Source organism: Stegastes partitus, unplaced genomic scaffold (assembly GCF_000690725.1).
Source record: "Stegastes partitus isolate 25-593 unplaced genomic scaffold, Stegastes_partitus-1.0.2 Scaffold426, whole genome shotgun sequence".
Lineage (NCBI taxonomy): Eukaryota > Metazoa > Chordata > Actinopteri > Pomacentridae > Stegastes > Stegastes partitus.
Window position 1 is genome coordinate 420,404 of NW_007578157.1, and position 23,872 is coordinate 444,275.

The window sequence follows — 23,872 nt, forward strand, 5'->3', positions numbered from 1 at the left end:
GTCACTATTTTATCTAAACAACTAAAAGCAGCCTTTAGTTTGTAACATTAGTAAATACTAGAGTTACATTTTCGAAAGTTTTTTTCATGAGACGTTTGAGAAAAATCGTCCCTAGTCGCGCTTATTTAAGTTATCGCGAGTTTAATTAAGCTAACGGCTAACCCCAGTGACTTGCTGTTGTTAGCCTCCTTGCTAACGGTACGTGTCAAATTGTCACCGCCAACTTTCAGTGATACAAACGAGGTTTTATATTACCCGGGGGTATGTTTTGTGAATTTTCATATTAAGAAAGTGACTTTAACAAATACTTAATTAACTCCAATTTACTCGCATTAAGCAATATAACTCGCCGTATTCTTTTGTATGCCTGTTATACAGTCATAGGTTTACCATCATAGTATCTCCCAACACACCACTGTCTCCTTGACTGTCCTTTAGCCTTCTGTCATTTCTCTCATGAGGAACCGGACCTGACCTTCTTGCCAGGATGGAGGTGGCCCTGTCTGGTCTGCAGACCCTCTCAGAGCCCCTCAGGAGGGGGACGCCTCTGCCTCTGAGCCAGCTGGTGGAGGAGAGCAGGAGCAGTGCCAGCATCCCCAATCATCTACTGGAGTCAAGTACATATTAACCATGACCTTTGAAACCTCCTGATCCATTAGCACTGCTTTCTCACCACACTGATGCCAAGTATTTAACCTTACAGTAACATTCAATTTGGCACCCAGTCTGCAGTTTCTGTAGTTGTGTTGCATTCTCTTCCTCATTAGTTGCTGCTTAGTTTGGGTTCAAAATAGCCAACATGTATGTTTGGAATTCTGTATTTGTATGCGTGTGTAGAAAATCTACTGCAGTTGTGAATTTACTATTTGCTTATGCAAAAGATCAACATCTGTGTTTTTTTCCTTTATAGAAATCTATGCCAAACTGAAAAGCAACAGCCTGATCCAAGCAGAGCCTTCAGTGCTTCACTTCAGTGGGTTTGAGCTTGGGAAAGATTACATAAAGATTGTGGTATGGAAAATATTGCTAATTTTAAGATTATTTAACATTCACTATTTAAATTTGACATGAACAGGTTAAACTTCACGACTAATGCACTGTCTGTGAGTTAGTTTTGAAAATATAATCCATAGTCCCAAGCTTTTGCTGTTATTCTTTCAAGGCTTCAAGTGTAAGAAGGATACATGATTCTTCTTTTTTGTGAAATACAAGTAAATACAAGGCAAATAAAGACCACACAGTAGGTTACAAAAATGGTATATTTCAAGTACTATAAATACAGGACATAAAGGAGTTTTGTTGTTTGGTCTCTTTCCCAACGTCTACTATATTATTGCGTCAGTAGGACTTTTTTTCCCCCTAGATGTGATTGATGTAGGTGTGTGCTTAATTGGTTAAAGTAAAAAGAAAATCAGTCTAAATTCTCTGATTCCAAGTTCTTAAATGGAATATTGTCTTTTTTTTTTTTACTCTTTTATGACAGTAAACTGAAAATCTTTGGGCTTTGGACAAACCGAGATATTTAAAGACGCCATTTTGAGATTTGCAAAACATTGATCAACGTTTTTCCCCACATTCTGACATTTTATCGACCAAACTCCTCTCGAATTGATCCAAAAAATAATTGACATGTTAATCCACAGTGGAAATAATTGTTATTTACAGACCTCACTGCAGCAGAAATTGAATCTATAACTGTGATGTGTGACACCTTATTTTAGCAAGAAGAGTGACAAGTAGAACTTGATGTGAGGCCAAGGTTGAGTTGTATCGTAGCCATAATCATTTTTTTTTTCAAGTGTTCAGTGAAGCAGTGAAAAGGGTGCTGTGTATGAGTACACAATCTATTAATGTCCTGGATTTAGAATTTCCCTGGGTAGTAAATGAACGACAAGCTGATGTAGTTTGTATTTCTCTTCTAAGTTTTAAAATAATTCTAGAAATCCAGCTCCATCACAAATTCTCCTAATTTAATTTCCATCAAGGCAAGATTAGTTTTAATTGAATGGAGACTGATTTTGCACCATATATGTGCAATGAAGCACTGTAGGCTGTATGTAAGCTGCAGGAATATGGAAATGGGTTTTCTCAAGTGCACACGATTGGATGGAAATTAATTATTTCTTTTCTCTCCTCTTCCTCCCCATCAGAAACTAATCAACATCTCATCTGAAGTTATGAATATTCATATAATTCCCACCCAAACCAAGCACTTCCAGACTACTTATACCAAAAAGGTATATTTTTTTTCCATTACAAATTGCTGACCTGAATATAGGATTATAACTGCACTTGTCCATGAGTGCAATCAGTGTTTTTGCTCTAGATTTAACCTTGTTCCGTCTCTTTTTTTCTCAAGTATCGACTCATCCCAGGCCTCGCCTACACGCTGAAGGTCGTCTTCTGTCCCGATGAGTGGCGCTACTTCTATGACTGCATTCACATTCACTGCAAGGTTAGCTTTTCAACAGTTTTCATTCCCGTGTGGGTGCTCTGCTGCTCTCAAGGAACTTCCCAGTGACATTATTAACAATCACTGAAAAGATGCAACTACCCACAACGTTTAGCACATGTAGCTCACTTTTTGTCCGGCATCATATGGAGTTTAGAAAACATTTAAACAACCACAAGGAACACCTCATAGCTGCTTTAACTTATCCCTTTTGATGATACGTCCCCTTGTTTACTCCGAGACCTCTCTTCTTTCACCCTCCATGTCTTCGCCCTCGTGGTTTCTCTCTGCCTTGTTCATTCAATCCGCCCACACTCTTTTTCGAAGGGGGAAGAGAACCTGTTAATTCCAGTTCATGCTTACCCTGTCATCGATGACCTGCACATCCCTCCACATATCGACTTATCAGCCGTACCACTTGGACAAAGGTGTGTGTGTGTGTGTTAGGAACTATGATGGACTGTTCTTTGACCTCCCATCTGCCTCAGGTCTTGCCTGTCTCTTTGTATTCTTCCATACAGCCAGCCATGCTTCCATTCACCCGTTTGTGTTAAATCATGAAAAAATAATCTCATCTCTGTTTTTTTTCTCCTTTTCCTCCCCTGTCTCTAGTGTTTGCCAGGCTATTCCTTTGAGATGCAGCTGTCCAATTGACTTTGAATTTCAGGTGTTTGTTATTCAGCCACATGAGGCTTTCTCCATCCACCCCCTCACAGGTAAAGCCTTGTCATCAATCATTTAATTTCACTTCAAAAACTGTGTTAAAATGAGAATTCAGCATGCCGTCGCATTATACTGTGCTGCATATAAAGGCTTATTTTTTTTTGTTTTTTAAAGATAACTGCACTTTTACTCTTATATTTGTTAAATCTAGGAGTTTGCCTTTAACGTGACATGTATAAATAAAAATAATTTTTCCATTTGTAGTTCTCATTTAACCTATAAGATTAAAAAATATAACCCAGCAGAAAGAGCAAGTGTGCTGCGCTTTCTCAAATCCTCACAGCGCTGTGTGTTGTGTTTTGAATAAGTCACTACATGACTTGAAGGATGCCTCCATTTTCCACATGCTGACATTAAGCAGTATTCATGTTCTGGGAAGCGTCACAACACATGGCGGAAAAAAGCACTTGGGATCTGAATTACAGCCGCATTAATTCCTGGACTGAGAAGAAGAGATACAAATGAGTTTCTCCGTTTGGAAATGCTTTCATGTATTCTCTTCTATTTGCACAAATGCACTTTACAACATGTACAGCACATTATGTATATAAAAAATAAATAAATAAAATAGTCACAGAAGCCAGCAATTGTAGTTAAGTGCCGTATAATAGCATGTTGTGTGCATCTGTCATTTTGTCTTATTCAGGGCCACCACTCCATAACCCTTTCAGCCCAGTCACACGAGCTCAAGTACCCCATTTATTGACCCATTTGTCATGTGTCAAATATGTTAATTTCAAACTTAAAGTGGATATTATTTAACACTATCTTTTAAGGTAGTTTAACATCCAAAGGAATTCTAAATGTATGTTGGTCCATTACAGTGCATTTAGCTATTTCTGCCATTTGTCCATTAATTTTGAGAGGGACCCGGCTGCAGATGAGATGCCAGGCCTCTGCAAGAATCCCCTCCACAGCTGGCAAGAAATCACTTCACATCAGCAGTGGAATTTCATGATGTGTTTTCTGTGAACATTAGGAGGACTTGAAAAAAAAAAAAGTTGTTTTTTTAAATGATTTTCTTCAGCGTTGTCTATCAAACTTTAAGGCTAGGTATACTTTTAATGATATTTCTGTAACTGGTGGTTACTCTTTAGTAATACTTTCAATTACCGTCATTTTTTGTAGGTTTAAATTTTCTGGCATCATTTTGACCTTAAACATAAATATGTCTATTTTAGTGTAATAGCTGCAGGGTTAAACTGGATTTGGACAGAGGATGCAATAAAAGTGTTTAGTTCTTTCAGTCTTCCAGTTAGACCTATTCACACAATTTAATAAATTATTTTAAAAAATAAATGAAAAGAATGAATGACTTTTTAAAGACAGTTAACTAGTATACTGTACTAGTATAAATATATTGGCACACTTTAAAAATCTGTACTAACTTCAACCTTGATTCAAAATAGTGTACAAGGCCATTAAAAGAGCCACGTGATCAAAAATACATTTCTACTGAATAAATATAGTATTTATTTACATTCGAATGCTACTTTGGAGCTCACATCATTAAACTGCAGGCGTCCATGTTGTAGGGGTGCAGCCATCTTGTCTGCCAGGTCAGTTGTTGGTAAATGCAACTGTCGATGACCATTTATTAGTCGCTGCTAGACAACTGCTTGAAATCTATTCATGGTATGTCTAACAATTTTAACTCTTCATGTAGTATGCTTAGCTAGCAATTTGATGTCATGAAACAGGTTTGCAGACACGAGAACAGGCAGAGACAAATCAAGGAATTACAGGGTTTATTTGAAATGATTAACAAAACTGACAAGAATGGGGGAATCTAAGCTGTAAGGGAATAAATATCAAGCAACAAACCTAAAACCAAAAAGGGGCAAAACTAGAAACACTAAAGATCATTAATTAAACTAACAGACAGACAAATACACAAAGGCTGGCTAGAGTGAACAAAACAGGGTGCTCACAAAAAGACTACAAAGGGAAAACTAGTTCAACTCTTTTTCTAGTATATTAAGCAGTTTCTGACATATAGCAGAAGTTTTAATGGCCATTTTTTTTAGTTTACTCTAGACATAATCCCTAGTCACTGAGCTCTGCAAGTTATTAATATGTTTTTTCTTGTTTTTCCAGGTGTGATACCAGCCAGTGGCGAGGTGAAGATCACTGTGACCTTTAGTCCTTTCCGATATGAGACTTCTCAAGTCACCATCCAGCTGGTCATTTCACAGTTCAATACCAAGCCTTACCTCTGTACCATCACTGGGAGCTGTGCACCTCATCTAGCACTCAGGTACTAGGACACCCTGTTAAAGTATTTATACAAATTTCGATTTACGATGGTGGATTAGAGGTACATTCACAGCACTGGTAGCAGTATGTCAAACCTGCAGTCACCAGAAATTACTTGTTTCAAGGGTTGCGTGCTTCTTCTTCACTGCGCACAATTTACTGTCCAGCTTTTACGCCCTCATCTTACTGTGCTATCTCATACTCGTAACTATCGCGTCTACTTATTCCATGAAAATATCAGCTAAAGACAAAAATTAGAAACAAGTATCCCGAATAATAGCGTGATGAAGTAAAGCCTTTTCAGTTCTCCGGTTGTATGAGAAACCTAGCTACCAAAAAAAAAACATGCATTCAACAGGATTCAGTGAAAATGTTCTCGTGTGCGGATTTGAAGTTCCCATTTATTTATTTATTTTTTTGGCTGGTATAAAACCTAATGCTTAATTCTGTTCCCATGTGAAAGAGGGTGCTATCCATCACACAGCAGCAGCTTCATCCCCTGCACTGTCTGGCGTTATCTCGGCCAAAAGTTAATAATTCATGAAAATAGCTTGGTAGCTGGTGGAGCGATATCAAGATGGATATGCTTCCCAATGGATGTTTAGCATATAAAACACTCTCCCTGTGTTTGTTGTTTCCCACAGTGGAACCAAATAAAAGATGAAATATGTGCAATGAAAGATGAAGAAATATATGCTAGAGCCAGTGTTTTTCCAGTTTGAACCAGTGTCTAACTTGTTGCTGAGTATCCCCTGCCGGACTTATCTGACATAGATAGAGTCTATTCTGAAACAGATACTGATGGTTTTCATATTGGAATGCTTCTGAGTTGCACTTTCCACCAATCTAATCAATCTAAATAGACGCTCTGCAATAAATCCTTGCATAAATCTCCTGAATCTTTATGACCGTTTTAATGTTCAGCTATTGTTGACACAGTGTTGGACAGGTATTGAGTAAACTCTATGGTGATATAAGGGCATAGTTAGTAAGATCCTGGTGTTGGACTGCCTTACCGTACTGAGAGTTGTTTCTAATGTTTTGTCCTCCCACATTTACAAAAAAAAAAAAGTGAGGGAGACATTGAAAGTGTTTGACAGGTGGAAAAATGTTAATATCATGAAAATTCATTATCTAGCTTCTGACCTCATTGCTCAGCCTCCCTGCCACCCCCATACCCTTCAACTCTCTAGCTGTCCATATATCATTATATAAACAATTTGGAGCTTTTCTTACTCTGCTAAGAGAACTGATTCTGGAAAGATATCCTGTAGAGACTCTGCGCCCACCTCACCTGTTAAGCTAACTATTCTGTTACATAATGGGGGGAAAAGCAAGTGTGTATCATACAGTTGGATTGTCAGTGTTTAGGTTGCGTAATCAAGTTTGCAGTCATATTACAGCAACTTGGAATAACTGGAGTGTTTCAGCCTTTATTCAGTAACGTATATTTATGCTTACTTTTTCAACATGTAACCATTTCTTGTAGCTAAATTCAGCTGCTTATAAAAACTCACAATCAGGGCACCAGGCTAACTCTTTACATTAGTTGTACAGGTACGCCTAAATAAAGAACATTTAGGTGCACCCAGAATATTATATTTTAAGCATTAGGTTTACACATAGAAGTGTTTTAATACGTCATGCGAATGATTGTTAGCAGGATGAATGTGCAGATAAATGTTTTGTTCTTTTTCATGAGGATGATCTCAGACTAAAAGTTAGTCAAAAGTAACTCTTCTTTGGCTATAATCTAAGCAGTGTGAAATTTTAGTATCATTTTTCGCTGATCACTGCTTTGGTTTGCAAAACTATCAGCTGCAGTCTGCAACACAATGATGATTCTGTTTTTTTACTGATTGTGTAGAGTTCTGTCACTGCTTGTTTTACTTCATCATGAGTAATTTTATTTATCCATCTTTGTCCATGATAGTCAGCTGGAAAGAAAGCCGGGTCATGGAGATGCAGTGTCTGCAGAACACAAAGGTACTTCACCTGCTGCCCGAGTGCCTTCTCGAAGTAAAACCAAATACAGGTCAACAAAGGAGGCTGACAAATCAAAGGTAGTGGACCGATCAAGTTAGCGTTATATTTGTTATAGTTGTGACTCATCAATCTTTGTCTGTCCTGTCCTGTAGATATTGAGAGAGCAGGCTGATATTAAGTCAGCACTAAAACCACCAGGAGATGTTTGTACTCCTGCAGGGGTGGCGAAGATGCTGATCAAGGACACCACTAAACTCAACTCTAAAGACCTGAAGGAAGGTAAAAGCAACCCACTGATTTTCCTCTACGAGCTGACATACATGTCACATGCTGTCTCCTGTAAATGAACTACATTCTGTTAGTTCCTCTAAGTTGTGGAAGTTTCATGCATGTTGCAAAGTATGTATCATGTCTCTGATTTTGTTGGTGGCCCTTTGACTTCAGCCATATCCTGTGGCAGTATGGTAGGACCGCAGAACAGGCAGATGAAGGAGGTTCTCTTCATGAAAAAGGTTCAACAAAACGTGAAAGCGGAACAAGCCAACCACCTTAAATGGTAGGTTGAATTAAAACATAAAAGTTTAATTCTCTGTGGACGTTTCAGTGGTTTTGTTGTGTGCACGAAATTATACAACAATCTTTTTATGGTTGTAGTATTTGTACTACTTGTAAGAATGCAAACAGTAAGTCAGTGTGAGAATATTTACACCAGAATTTTAACTCCTTTGCACTCACTGGCTCACAAATGGACCGAGTGAAAATTCCACTGTTGTTTGTTTAATGGCATTGGTCCCGATTAGACATGGTCTAAATACACAAAGCCTGATGATTCAAACAGTGTACACAGTTTTAAGTTTCCATTACCACAGCTGCAATTGTGGCAGCAGCAGCAGTACCTTACTTAGTAATAAGAGTGTATACTGGCAAAACAGTAGCTTTCATCTCTCTGTCATCTATAGAGGCACTTATTTTTTGAATCACCGCGCGCATCTGCAAAGAAATAATAGAATTTCACACCATGCAGCAAATTAGGATTTGGAGGTTTTTGTAAAAGGTCATTTTAGCTTCTTTATGTTGTTAAAAATGCTTGTTTTTTTTTCAATGTGATTGCCTAATTACTACACACATGTACATTGCACCTAGGCAAGTTCATCTGGGTATGGACCCCATGTCAGCACAAACCAGGAGGCAGATCGTGGAGGAGAGAGAGATTGCATTGCATGAATACATGGTAAGATTTTTCACTCAGTGTGGAAAAACAGAAACGCTCTTCCTATTAAAACTCAAGCAGAAAGACGTTCTACTGAACGGCTTAATGCAAAGCAAGAGTTTTCTAAGTCTGGAGTGAGTTAGCCTATATTTAGATTCTGGCACACTGGAGAGGACATGTGATTTTGACCAACTAACTTCGCGTTATCTCCAGAACACCAGCATGCACATGTCCTTTTCACCTCACGTAATACCGTTGCCTCATGGCTCTCCCTCTGTGGCTCGCATGGCAAACCTTACGCTCCCCCACAGAAGTGCACCTCTCATTTTGAAAAGCACTCCTCTGAAGTGTACATTATTACACTATGTAGAACTTAAATTGTGTTATATTTCTGGCTCTACTGGCTGTTAGACCTTTGAGGGTCTGCATTTATTACTAAATATAGTAAGAAAGAGTAAAAAACCTCCAGGACACTGACCCTCAAGGACTGACTTTTGGTTGACATTATCTTTTATAGTGTGTACAGGAAAACTGTGCTCGTCTAATCGTTCTTGCTCTAATTATAGTCGAAGAAATTTTCCTGCCTTTGTTGCAGTAGATGTTTTTATGTAATGCCTTTCAGTGTTTTTCCATTTAACTCAGTGTGACATTTACCAGATGTGTTGATAATGAATCACTTATGCTGGACTCTGTAGGCATACCAATGTCATAACCCGATTCAGATGTAATATTATTGGATAACACTGTGATATTCGGTCCGTAAAAAACAAAATCCTCCTGCCTCTGTGAATGATTTTGAGTCACTGTGGAAATAATGCAGACTCTCCCAAAGTAAAGTCATTTGAAATATGAGTGTGTTTGTGTGGATGTCCCCAGAAAAGTTGTTTGAATAGTTGACAGAACTCTCACAGACATTTAACAGCACTTCCTCCCCTATCTCCTCTCCTCCTGAGCTGTTTATACACACACACGCACACACACACACACACACAACCACACAAACACACACACACACACACACACACGCATGTATCCTCTGCCATATACTCTGTGTTTTTACAGCCTCATATCACCACACGCCGGTATTTTATGATAATTTTATGATAAGATGTGTATCTTCTTCCTCTGTAGGTCCGCTTTGGAATCATCTGAAGGCCACAACTCAAAAAACTAAAGCGATAAAACTTGATCCTCTGTTAGTGTCATAGTGACATGGTTTTACAGCAACATTATTTTTTCATCCCTCAGACTATGCTGGTTACAAAGTTGGAAAGTTAAAGGAAGTTCTTGTATCACAGAAATAAGCATTCGGTGGCTTGTCTTACTGGGACAGAGAGAACACTTTCTATGTAACCACAGGATTCCAAGTTGTTCTTACAAAAGAGGTGTAATACGTTGGGTTGTTTTATTTCCACTGGTCTTGCAGCAATCATCATTGCCAGGGGTGTGAAGGCTTTGAAAAAAACAAACAACACCATCTAATTTGACTTTAATTCCAATCTCCTTTTCTCTATTTTTTTTAGCATAATTCTTTCCAATTTTGACAGTGTGGCACACTACCAAATTAAATACTGTGCATACGGAAGAAAATTCATGACTTGCTTTTCAATGTAAGAGGAGCAGCACAACAGTAAGGCTGTACCGGCATAAGATACTTCTAGATTGATAGTCAGCTACGTCTTGTTAAAATACTATATTATCGCTTTAGTCTGCTTTCAGAACTGGCATTTGTGCTTGCGACATGGCACTGATGGTTTGCCGGCTGGCCGATTCACATCTTTCTTTTGGACTAAAGCATCTCAACAACTATTGAATGGAGTAATACTAAATAATTTTCAGTTTAGAGCAAATTCTACATCACGTGTACACATTAACTGAACTAAGATGGTTAATGTGGTAAGAATTGTACCAGCAGAGTGTGTTACTGTACTGACATTTACATTTAGCTCAAAGCATCCCTGTGCCAAAGTACAGCTTAAAAGAGCTGCAAGTATGACTGTAGGCTAGTAGTCTTGTTTAACACTAGCTTTTTACAAATAACATCTGTGTTTGAATGTGAGTGTGCTTGGTTGTCTGTCTCTAAGTGTAGCCCTGTGATAGACTGGCGACCTGTCCAGGGTGTCCCCTGCCTTTGCCCTAAGTCGGCTGGGATAGACTCCAGCCCCTCCCGCGACCCTTGTGAGGATTAAGCGGTGTATAGATAATGGATGGATGGATGGATGGACATCTGTGTGTGCTTTGCAGATCTTCATTATTCAGGGCTAACCGACTGTGTTGTAGGTAAAAAGGGGAGATGTGATGCAGGATGAAGATTTTGTTGCTGGACAACCTAAACTTTCCTCCAAACGGGTGCTGCGTGAAGCAGGACAGGTGAGTTTTTGCTTTTGTTAACTTTTGCATTTTATTCATTTTGCTTTGGTAATAGCATGGAAATGAAAAGCTCCCCACATTAAAAAGTTGTTGTTTTCAAATAGTTGCTGCGCTAATAGGCTGAGGTTTCCATTGTTGTCAGTATACAAACTACATGTGCCGTTCTTTTTCACTTTTGTGTGGTCAGAAACGACAACCACAGCAGTTATAAAGCACTTGATTTAGCTTTTATTTATTCTGTTAAGAAGAATATGAACGATAACATTTATGAAAAAAAAAAAAAGTAAAATAGAAGCTGCTGCCTGCTTTAAGCACCACTGAGGGTTAACTTTTTTATTCTGTTACATCTTATGGCGTTGGCATCAAGACAGTGTGCTTTTTCAGATTTTTGAATTAGAGTGATTGAGGCTTATGATATCGTGCTGCCACGCTGCGATAGTGATGGCAAGAACTGCATGCATGCTGGTATCTAGGGCTAGTCCGAATAGCAATTTCCGTTCTCCGGATATTCGGCCCAATTAATGACAAACATCCTGAATACTGCATATGGATGCAGGGGGAGATCAAAAATGCTATCCCGATACCAGCACAGCGAACGAATAGTCGGCTATTCGGATATTCGGGTCCAGCCCTACTGGTATCTTTGTTAAAGTAAATTAATGATGAATAACCCTGATGTGTAAATCATACATCAATAGTATCCTAATTTTACACATGATCCTTGAATATGAAGATACTGACAAAATAAGTACACAGCAAAAAATAGTATGATAACCATGTTTTAGAGACCCCCCAATATTTCCTGTCATGTTTTCAGGTGAGCTCACCTCTTCAGAAAAGTTCACTTGCTCCACTGTAGTTTGCACCTTGATTGTTGCTAAATTAGTTTCAGTGTCTCTTATGTTGCCAGTAGTGTACATGATGTAGTTACAGGAGCCTTTGGTAAAATCTTGGGTAGCACATACTTCAAAATCTGAAACTAAAATACCTGGGTTTTAAAACTGCAGCATGCACAAAGTTCAGTTAATACTTAGTATACCTTTTTTTCATGTTGTGGATAAGCCTCTACCAAGTGAGAGCATGCCTGGATGATAGATTTTCTTTTCCTTTTTCTTGCACAAGAGGGGCCTCACTACAAAAGATGGCTCTCGACGGCCTTAGATTAAATGAATCTGTTGCCTACAGCCCTTGTCCAATTTATTTCAGTCTAATGTTCACTTTTTTACTATTCTACCATCTTTTGTCATTTAAATACTCACAGCTATAACCTCATGAAATTCCACTTTATGGTTCTCTTTATATGTACTGTACCAAACGAGCGTATAAAAGTCAGTCGTGAATGTCTTTCTAACCTCCTCCAGGCCCCTGAGGGAGCTCCATCCTTCCAGTTTTACTCCAGTTTTCAGTGGGAGATGAGACAAAGAGCCCTCAGACTGTTCCAGCAGGCAGCACGCAAGGTACACGCACCCAAGTACTCTAAAGCCACAGAGGTACATGTGCAAATGCACACATGCATATGCGTTGATGCGCAAGACATCTCTCACATAGACACACGCTTTCCTTCTCCTCCAGGAGAGGCCTTGTGTCCCTCTGGCCCTCTCCCTTTAGTTCAGCCATGTGTGTTTCCCACACTCAATGTATAATTTTTTTCTTACATACATTACATTTTCCAGTATGAAGTGCATTCCAGTAAAATAACTCTTCCCTATCTTTCTAAAGGAACATGCAGAACATCTGTCTCCTAGAAAAAAGTGGGTGTTAGTACTCTTGCTTAACAGTGTGTTGACCTAATAGATAGTTGTGGGCACATAAAGTACCGCTGACTCAAATGGCACTGATGTCTTTGTTATATTTAGATATATATAATACCTGTAAATAGGTTGAAAAGTGTGTTTCTCTGCTGTTATGTGAGGTCCTGATGCATAGAAAATTACCTGTTTGCTTCAATTGCTCAGTGGGTTCTTAAGTGTTTATATAGTCCTGGAACATACTGCTAGAAACAATCCAGCACCTACAGAAGGAGTCATGTTGCTCTTACATATAAATCTTCCATGTTTGTTGATAATAAATTAAAGGCAGCTATTTTCCTCAGGAAAAACTTGTTGTTGTTTTCTCTCTAACTTAAATTAGGACAACATGTGAATGTAAAAAAGTCTAAAAGGTTGATTACAATGAACAAAAACACACACACAACTTACTTTAAATATGAATTTAGGCAGAAATGAATGTGTTCTTTTAAAAAGCTGTTGACAAATAAAGATACTCTCTAGTAAGTTGAAGCTGTTTTATTTTCAAACCAACCTGTCTGAGTAAGATGTGGTAATCACAACCAGCCAATTTCAAAGTTTGACAAAGACCAAACTGAGAATTATCAATACATGTGTGTAAGCCCTGATTTTGACTGAAAGAAACAGATTGTTTTCATATTAAAATAGCATTATTGCAGGTTAGTGCAGTTAAGTTTGCAAAATTATTTCGCATTTAAGTAGCTGTTTAATATTGAAAAGCTTGTTTGCTTTTTTGTTGTTTGTTCAAAAGTATTTTCTTTCTTGTACTGTATAAACCAATATCTTAGGTATATTTTAAACCTAAGTCCATATGCAGTAGATTCACAAACTATTGCGACTCCTTCACTTTTTTGCACACATGTATGTTTGTGTCTAACCAATTCAGTGAGTGACAGATGGGATCCAGTCAAGCTTGAAGCACACTTTGGTGGTAATGAAAGCACAGGATACAACTGTCCACAGTGAGGAGTATCAGGGCTCTGATTAACCAAAGAGTTCTATTTACAATGGCATTTTTATACATTTAAAATTAGTCCGGATCCACTGTACCTCCTCAATGTGTCCTTATAGAATACGGTAAGTCTAAAAGTCTTCAAAGCCAGAAATTAATTAGAGTTGGAAAAACCTTGCCATCTTTCTCTGACACCTCCTGAGATTACAGGTCTGAATGAGTAGCTTGTGCATAGCAGTAACCTCCCTGTGCTCCTCTGTGCTTTCCAGGTAGTGATCCGATGCCGCATGGACCGGCGACTGGCCTCTTTGAAGAAACTGGCAGACAGTATGAAGAACCTGCCCCCAGCTCAGAAAGGTTTTGATTATCCTATGATCTCCTCATTCAGAAATAATCTCGTTTTGCCATGTCAGTAAAGCATGTTTAATGGAATTTATTCCCAGAGGTAAAATTGAAATGAAATCCCTTCAAGTGACTGTGAGGTTCTTACAACATATGTGCAGACCTCAGGAACAGAGCTATGAATCTAAACACTGAATACTTAATATCTGTAGGAATGAACAGTTTTAATACATATATATATTTATATATATTTGTCGCCTTTTTTATGTTTACTTCAGCTGCAGAAAAAACGAGCGACCTGAAAATCTCTTCAAACGCAGTCTTTCCATCTTCTTTCCCCATTTTCACTAATGAAGAAGACTCCCTGGTGAGTATAAACCTGCCAACAGCATTCTAAAAAGATACTGACTCTGAGTTGTCAGCTATAGTATATAATGTAAACAGCAATTTGATCCATTCCTTACAAATCTTGTGAAAATGTTGTGACATTAAATTCTAAACTAACTTTCTGGGAGGTGACAGACAGAAGATGAGAAAAGTGAGTGCCAGCTATTGTCCTACACATTAAACAGTTCTCATCCATTATCTCCTGTGAAAGATGTCTTTGATCTAACCGGGGAATCAAAGAGGAAGCTCAGTTTTCGGCACTTTGATTAAATCTTTCATTTCCCAGGTGTCCTTGAGAAGGGCCTCAGTGTTCAATTGAACAAATAATGCCATTTGTCTCCTTGATGTTTCTAGGCTCACATTAATTTGGTGGCAGTGCCTGTGGATCCTATTGATGTGACTGTGACAACATGCGTGCCTTTCTTCAAACTTCAAGTAGGCATTTACTGGTCATCATGACATCACAGACAACATTTACAGGGCATGTATGATAACTGATGATAAAGCTGTAAAATTCAATGCATAGTTACATTTTTAACCAGTGCTTCTCAACCTTTTTGGCTTTTAGTCCCTTAATGAAAGTCAGCATCTGCTTCGTTTTCTTTCTTTCCCCATTTATCATCTCATGACACTATAGATTTATCTTGTGACCCTCCAGTTCTTTCTTTTTTTAAAAAATTTATTTATTTTCTCCTCACTTAAACCAGCTGACACATTGTTACTATTAACAATCTAAACATGGCACATATGATAAATATATTAGCCACAGCTTAGTGAGCGTTTTAATGTTGAACTTTCAAGTGCTTTTATCTTTCATAGCTGAAAGTGTTGAACGCTAATGTACTTTGAATCTAATAAGCATGTTTACAATGTTGTGGAAAATTAGCTTTGCTTTCTGTACTTATCACACATTTCCTACTTGAAGTATTTGACCACATATTTGAATGTCTATTAACCCTCTAAACCCCCAAACCCACCAGTTGGCTTTAAAAGCATTTTATCTGATAAAAAAACAACAAAAGTAAATAAGTCACCATTTGTCAGTGTGCTGGAAACTTTCTAAAGGTTCCTGAAGTACTCATTTGTGACGTGTCATTTATTTGGGAAACTTAATTATACCTAAGCTTAAAATGGTGATATGTCAAAATCTATTTATTTGACATCTCTCATTTAAAAAATCTACAAAAAGAAACTCTGTGCACCAGACTCTTAAGTAAACAAATAATCTGTGCTTATTGGTGCAATTGAGAAGCCCCACTCAGTCTTTACACAGCTGATAGTAAAAAAAATAAAATTAAAACATTAAAATGCAAGCAATAAAATAGCCATGTATGTATGAATCATACATTTTTCCCAGTATTCATAACCCCTGTATTCACTTGGAGAAATGTTGTATGTGCTAATTCCAGGTTTTTTTCAATTTTTGTTAAAAAACACTACTTTATTGTGCAGTAAAAAATGAGCCCACAAGGAGTAAAAAACAAATGGTACAGGAGCAAAACACATTCTGAAATTGGGATTCAAAGGTTAAATGTTAATTTCTGTCTCTTATAATAGATTCACAACCAGTGTAGCTTCACAAAATATACACTTTAAACTTTTGCTGCAAAAAAAATGTATTAATAAAGACGTGGATTCCTCATTTGTTAATGGCCAATCTGTTCTGATGTTGTGTCTGTTAGGTTCCTCAACACTATAAGCTTATGGGCTACCAGCCAGTGTCGGCTTGGGAGGCATTTAACTCTTATATTCCCAATACTTTGGCGAGGCCTCTTCGCACTGCAGCTCTGGTAACTATGCAGCACCAGGATTTAAGCCAATATTTATTGATTCATGATATATCGCCTAGTGTATTAGTCCACTCATCTACCCTGATCCACCTAATCGGTTTGCTCTTTATCACCTTTTAGGACAGACTGGTGCCCAGCGAAGTTGGAACACAGTCTCCCAAAACAGTGGAGCCCAAAGCAGGGGAGGACGAGCAGCATGAAAATGAAGAGGAGGTTGTGAAAGAAAAAGAGGCTGCCAGCGTCTCCTTCAGTGCCCCTGAAGCTCTTCTCAGACCTTTCCCAGCAAACCCACTCAGAATCTTTGTAAGGCTGTGATTTATCATTAAAAATCAAGTCTGAAATAGAACATCAAGTTTTGTTTTTTTTTTTTTCTTTTTTCTTTCCCATGTATGGCAATATATTTATCTTGTGTTTTGATTTAGAATCCAGCTCCGGGTCTTCAGGCTTACAGACCAACCCCTAAATACCTGGAGTTCCACTTATATCCTCTGTCCAGGTGATGAGTTCATCCTTAGATGCCTGAACATTTTATTTCCATTGAGCTTTACAACAACAATCTACTTGCAGGTATGCAGTCCCTGAGAGCAACACATGTGGCATAAGAACTCCACACACTGATAAGACGTTTCTGAATCACAAGGTACTTTTTCAATCTTTGTGCTTTGAGTTTGTTTGGAATGCTTTTAGTCTTATCTTTAAAGCACTGGTCTTTTTTTTGGGGGGGTAAGACATGCAAAGCAGTATTTTCCTACTGGATTTGAGTGTTTGGTAATTGAAACAGGCATTTATGAAATATGATCTTTTCAGCTGAAGTTGTTCTTGTGTAAATACCCGGTTTTATAACTGAAATTGTTTGATATACTGAAACATGCCTTTTTTTTATTTCTTGACCAACAACAGGAGGTGATCACTGGGGTCATGAAATGGAAGAATTTTGATTCAAACACCTTGAGTCATCTGTCCAAACAACCTGCTCTCCCCAGTGACTGTGTCCCACTCAGGTAGGTCAGAACTTAAATGTGTATGTGTTTGCTGTGCTTCGTTCAGTTGAGTGCTGTGACAGCTGATCTCAACAGAGCTGCTTTAGTGTGAGCTTTGGGGTGGAAAGCCCTTTATCTACCTGCTGACCTCACTGGAAAATGGCAGGAGTTAGCCACGACATCACAATGTGCAGTGTCCTGTTGTGCTAGTTTCATTTTTCCTCTTTGCTGAATAATAGCAATGGTTTCATACTGAGAGGAGTCACCTAGAAGTTAAAAGAGAGGGTATATTTACCCGTAAGTCCCCATGTAAGTCCACCTTCATGTGCATTAAATCACTGAGAAGCTCCATCTGGAGCATCGTGGGATCAAAAAGTACTTGTTTATGGTATTTGCTTACAGAGTGGAAAGTGGCTTTGGTTTACTTCCGCTGTTTGTCTTTCCAGCCTGTGAAAGAATTTAAACTTATGACCCTTTGGTTGCAAAATCATTGTAAGACATGACACTTTCATAAACTGTATCAATAAATAAAAAAGTACGTTAGGGATGTGACCTCACTTATAGAGAAAATTGGATGTTTTACATATCAGCTACATGAGAAATGTTGGAAAGACAGACTTGTGTTAGTAGTTACTGGATTTCTTTTTTTTCCCCCCCTTCTTGGAGTACATTTTTATCCTCTGTATGCCCTCTGTCAAACTGCCAAGACACAGCATAAACATTTAACAGCTTGGGATTCCATTCATCATCTCATACAGAGTTACAGAAACACGACTTCTCACAGTCTTCCAAAATAAATATGTAATAGTCACGTCCACACAACTGCCAGCACCTGCCAGGTTGCAGGATGTCAGAATGTCAGCTTGTAATACATCCAGCTGAACTCATTTTATATTCATAGTTAGGGGAGATTGGCTGTGCTGTATTTTGCACCTAGTGCAGTAGCCATTTTGGATTTTAAGTATTGGGTCTAATTTTTTCTTTTTCTTTTTTTTTCTTTTAAGCTTTTGTGAAATTGTCCTCACAGGTCATAATTAATGTCCTATGAAGAGTCTGATCAAATCATTTTTGCACTCTTTAATTGGTTCTCTCACTTTTTTTTTATCAAAACAATTCCAATGATATACGTTTTAATGTAATTGAAATACAAATGGCCATATTTCATTATTTCTGAATTGAAATATTTTAATCTTCAGATTTAATTCCAATTAGTTTATTTTAGGAAAAGCATGAATTCAAACCTCCAAATCTGTTCGGGTTAGTACTGTTTTATACCTCCAGTGACGTGTGTCTGTGTAGAATCTAGGTCATACTGTATGGAGGCTTCACTTACATTGTGAAATAATGATTTATTCAGTCTTTAGTCTAAATGGACATTGAATAAATGATGATATTTTGTTGTAGTGTGTTAGTGAACACAGCATCGGGCTGTCCTGTTCTATTTGTAGTGGGCTGTGTTCTCTCCGCATCCTGTCAAAACCAATACCACTCAGGTGTGCAAAACATCTGTCTCTGACCCTTCTCATGGAAATAATGCCATAGTAATTCATCTTGCATGATAGAGTTTCTTGTTTGAAATTGATATAAGTAGCAAAGTTAACATTGCAGAGCTAATGAAGCAACGTTCCTCGCGGGATCTGAAAGCATTTCAAGTTTTTATTTGACATGATGCCCGAGCCATTTTGGCAACCGCTGTTCACATGATGTACTCGGGAACGCGTGGGTTTGAGTCTCTTCTACAACCCTCTCCCTTCACCTCTCTGTCTACTTCTCGTTTTTTTTTTTCTCACCTTCCCTATGTTACATAATCAGATGCCTGGCAAAGCAAAGAATTCGCTTTATGCCTGTCAGCTCTGATCTGCAGGATAACTGTAGATATATTCTTCTTTTTATTCATCCAAGAGAAAACTTCTGCAGCCTTCCTGCTCAGCCTTATTAATTTTCTATCACTGCCTATAGCCAAAGTGTACCCAGTTATCTTGTGAACACAAATATTATGATTTATGTCAGATGGGCACAACCAAGGTGAGAATGAACTTGGCATTATTGCAGTGTAAATTGATTGTAAATTATTAACTGGATGTTGCAAATTTTTAAGTTTTTCTTCATTTTTACTTGCATAACTACACAAAAAATGTCATGTGAGAGAGACTAATTCTTAGTGCAAACTGTACCATGGCTTTTATAGGAGCTCACTTTGTTGTTGTTAGAAAAGACAGACACAATATTTATAAGCACTTGATTTAGATTTTATATATCATTATCCTGAAGAATGTAGTGGAAAGAATAAGAAAACAGATGAAAAGCAACCACTGCTGTGTTCTTTTAGCAGCACAGATACGTCTGTTCTTCTGCTTTGTTTTATGGTGGTTGGCATCTACAGAGTTAGTAATCTTTTATTTGAAGTGAGTGAAGTTTATGATATTGTGCTGCTACACTTTGATGGTGATGGTAAGAACAGCACGCACGCTGATATGTTTTATTAAAGTGAATTGGTGATGAATTGCCTTTGTGCATGAATCATACATCCATGATAGCCTAATTTTATGCATGATCCATAACAGTGAAGGTATAGACAAATTGAAATGAATGGCAAAAATAGCACATTTTTCAAAGTTTCACAAATCATGTTTCCAGGGGAACTCGTGTCTTATTAAGTTAACCTCAAACTCGAAATGCTGTTTAATAATCACGTCAGCTGGGGCTGTTTTTAAATTACATTTCTATTGCGAGTGCAGCACACTCCAGGTCTTCCAGTCCTTCATTTTTACACTGTGGCCATGAGCTCCCGTGCTCCCACCATTTTTAAATTTCTGAGTGATACCACAGCCTCAAACCGCAAAAGCAAACCTGTGGCTTGTCAGTGTTTTAATTTCATTTTGGCCGTAAGTGGTATCAACTCTCACTCAGAGCACCTTTATCGTCCCTGTTCAAATGGAGATTTCAAACAACCTCAAGCAGTCCTTTAATCTTAGTTAGACGGAGCAGATATCTGAGCATTATCTCGCTTCGGTAACATGTGGCGTGGCTCTTTATTGGGAAACGCAGTGTGTGTGTGTCTCCTATAGGCTTGTCGACTACGACACAGATATACTTCCACACACAGCGCCGCCTCCTCTCGCCTCCATCCCTGATGATATGGCACCACTAATGGACACCACGTAAGCACATACAATGCTATTTACACTATCGATCTTCATGTCTATGAGGTTTCATGTAAGAACCCTCTGCAAATGCTTAGATTATGTGTGTTTATCCATGTGCAGGTGTGAAGGTTCAGAAGTCCAACTCACGCCAGAGATGATCAGAGCTGAGTTCTTGTCTGAAGAAGCTCTGGTCTCCAGTAGCAACCTCACTACAGGAATAACAGCCAGGTAAACCTGCTACTAGCATGATTATGTGACTGAGGGGAAATATCACTTCAACATTTACAGTACAGATGTGGTAGTTGTAGGCATGGTGGATGCATATTTATATGAAGGAAACACTTTCCATGCAATAAATAGGATGAATGTTTAAGTGTTGCATATTAGAATGGGCAAAAAACATGTTTGGTTTTCAGAGGGGAAGTGCTCAGGATAAACCAGACATGAAGTTAATCCATCCATTATCTATACACCGCTTAATCCTCAGTAGGGTCGCGGGGGGGCTGGAGCCTATCCCAGCCGATTTAGGGCGAAGGCAGGGGACACCTGGACAGATCGCCAGTCTATCGCAGGGCTACACTTAGAGACAGACAACCAAGCACACTCACATTCACACCTATAGACAATTTAGAATCACCAATTAACCTTAGACTTGTGGGAGGAAGCCGGAGAACCCGGAGAGAACCCACGCTGCACGGGGAGAACATGTAAACTCCACGCAGAAAGATCCCGGTGCCCCCACCAGGACGCGAACTGGCGACCGACATGAAGTTAATGAATGTGCAAATTGTGCAAAGATGTTCCTTCCAACGAAAGCTTCCTGGGAGCTGGAACAAACTTGTGACTTTTTACCTGCTGTCATTGCGGTCAAAAAGATCCATGTCCTTCCCTCTTTATCCTATCCTGTAGATTCAGTAATTTAACCCACATTTCTATGCTAAATTCTACATTTTCATATGAATATGTGGGTATATTACTAAGGTTTATACAATGAAACACTATTTGGAGTTAGCCAGGTAACTTCAGGTTTAACCCTGGGTTCGCACAGTTACGATGGTGGTTCAGTTCTTACTGGGATACATAACTATGGTAACTTATACTGCATACATTTTTTACAGTTTTGTTGCTATGACACCGTGAGAGTGGCAGCAAGTTGCAGCGGCTCCTACCTACTTTGTGTGTTTTTTTTTTTTAGCTATTTGCTTTGGTTTTTCTTCTATCTTTTTATTATTTTAATTTCATACAGCTGTACCACATTTGTGGGGGAACAGAGGAGATGCAGATGGTGTTTTTGTTGGTCTGTTTTTTGCTTTTTTTTGCGAGTTTTTGTGGTTTGCGTCTGGCGAGCCATTGAGCCGTTGAGCCATGGCTCTAGTATTTTTACACTCATAAACAGCTGTTGGCGCTGAGCCAGGCCAAGCCACCGTCGTGGGAGAGACCAGACATCCCCGATGAGCTCCGCAGGAGGAAGAGGGGATGCAAGGCAGGAGTGAAGCATCGGGAGAAGAGGAGATGCTTCAAGCCGTCCGTCCATCCATCCATCATCATGGGAAACCAGAGGTCTCTCCCTAACTGATGGAAGAGCTAACAGCACTGACCCGGCTGCAGTGGGCGTATCGGGAGTGCAGCCTCATGTTGTTCACGAAGTCATGGCTGAACGAACTCACTCTGAACTCGCTCGTAACTTTGGACAGATTTCACCTGGTCAGAGCGGACTGGAGCTTGAGGGAGAGTAGTAAGAAGAAAGGCAGGGGACTCGCCATGTATGTGAATGAGAGATGGTGCAATACTGGGCACGTTAGCGTTAAAGAGCAGCGCTGCACGAAGGATGTTGTACTGCTGGAGGTTGGTTTGCGGCCATTGCAGTTTACATCCCCCCTCGGCTGATACTGTTGCAGCCTGTGAACTCATCCATAGTTCAGTGTCCCAGCTGCAAACATCACACCCTCAGTCTCTGATCGTCATCTCAGGAGATTTTAACCATACAGTACATCGCTCTCTACCACTCTCCCCACATTCAGCCAGTATGCGGACTGCCCATCCGGAGACGATGGGGCCTTGGAGCTGCTGTGTGCAGACACCGGGGATGCATATCCCTGAATTATTATTTTCTTGTACTTTCTATATTTTTGGATGCTGCTGTGGTGTGTAAATTTCCCCCAATGGGGGATCAATAAAAAAGTATTCTATTCTACATCACCCACTCGGTAGCAGGTTATGTTTTAGATAGCAGATCAGTGTGTATAAATACGCTGCCTTTTGACCACGATAATTTGTTCTTTTTAGAAATATTCAGTTACGACAGATTACGAAAAGAGATTTTGGGTACATTGAACGTGTTTCATAATATAGACCCAGGTGTAAACAGGTAACATTATGTAGTAAATGAAGTAGATGCCTAAATGTCTTGTAAATTTAAAAAAATAAACTAATACAATTTTGGCAGATTTTTAAAATTACGGTTGCCTATCATGGTTTTGTAACATTTTGAAATTATTCAAATGGTTTAAATACTTTTGAGGCATTTTATCATCATTGCATATTGTGGCTAAACATGACTACTTTGATTTGAAACATCCCATACTTGGGTGTCTTGAATGTTCCTAACGTTTTATTTTACAGTGTTTCAACAAACGAGGCTCTAGTTAACCAATCTTTCTCTTCACTGCTCCAGCTGCTTTAAAACCAGCTTTAATCCCACTGCTGTTTCATCAGTATTGTTGAATTGCTCTGTCACAGGCACCGGAGGGAGCATCAGATGGAGGCGACCTACAGGTCTGAGTTCAACCAGATGGGAAAAAGAGTGACGACCAGACTGGAGCAACTTGGAGTCTCAGAAAGAACTTGTCATTCACCAGGCGAGCACTGTGAACAGGCGAAACCTTTGTACACACACAAATAAACATCATCGCAGGGCTGCAGATACACAATATACCCATCCTACTCAGCCATACAAGGCTCTCCTTCCTGCCACTTCTGTAGAATAAAATCTAGTTACTTCCTCGCCCACCTATAAGCCTCCTGTCTACCCACTCAAAATTACCAGTAAGCCTCCCTCCTGTGCTCTTACAAAGCCTGGAAATTTGTTATCCCTCCACCCACTCAGATCCATATATAAGCACAGCTGCAGTGTAGTCTAACAAGCTGCATCACATGACTGACAAGCACAATAAATTAAACATGATAATTCTGCATTTTATGCTGCTGTTTCTATAAAAGCAAAGGGTGATTGTTTTTTATTAAACCTTTTTATGTCGCAAAGGACGGTGTCATGTTTGATCTTTGACAGTAAAAGGACTGAGCCTTTCATTATTTCAATGCATTCAAAGTAAAATTCCCACGCGCTCTGTTGCTATGACATATTCTTGACTCAGGCTTTGTTAAATTGATTAGATTCTGCTTTGAATTTGTCTAACTGCTTGTTGATTTGCAGCCATCTATTGTTTCTACATTTATCAGAAGCATCTATTCATCATGGTGGTTTACAGGCA

At 38.9% G+C, this 23,872-nt stretch overlaps 1 protein-coding gene across 1 annotated transcript; it reads left to right on the forward strand.

Moving 5' to 3' along the window:
* The first annotated feature begins 173 nt into the window (after nucleotides 1-173).
* Nucleotides 174-23,445, forward strand: cfap221 (cilia and flagella associated protein 221). The gene is made up of 25 exons (XM_008286032.1): nucleotides 174-261; nucleotides 439-617; nucleotides 911-1,011; nucleotides 2,151-2,237; nucleotides 2,360-2,455; nucleotides 2,780-2,880; nucleotides 3,065-3,168; nucleotides 5,273-5,432; nucleotides 7,365-7,494; nucleotides 7,570-7,696; nucleotides 7,862-7,973; nucleotides 8,561-8,648; nucleotides 10,908-10,997; nucleotides 12,359-12,454; nucleotides 14,006-14,093; nucleotides 14,357-14,445; nucleotides 14,820-14,900; nucleotides 16,148-16,255; nucleotides 16,376-16,558; nucleotides 16,678-16,751; nucleotides 16,823-16,895; nucleotides 17,156-17,256; nucleotides 20,304-20,396; nucleotides 20,502-20,609; nucleotides 23,121-23,445. Exons 2-25 carry the CDS (start codon nucleotides 488-490, stop codon nucleotides 23,281-23,283), a joined length of 2,583 nt encoding a protein of 860 aa, XP_008284254.1. The 5' UTR covers nucleotides 174-261; nucleotides 439-487; the 3' UTR covers nucleotides 23,284-23,445.
* The last annotated feature ends 427 nt before the right edge of the window (nucleotides 23,446-23,872 follow it).

Excerpts from the sequence above, each read along its gene's own strand:
- cfap221 (XM_008286032.1), top strand. The coding sequence starts at position 488 with ATGGAGGTGGCCCTGTCTGGTCTGCAGACCCTCTCAGAGCCCCTCAGG. Across the intron at positions 16,256-16,375 it reads CTCTTCGCACTGCAGCTCTG|GACAGACTGGTGCCCAGCGA; the intron begins GTAACTATGCAG and ends ATCACCTTTTAG. Across the intron at positions 16,896-17,155 it reads AGACGTTTCTGAATCACAAG|GAGGTGATCACTGGGGTCAT; the intron begins GTACTTTTTCAA and ends GACCAACAACAG.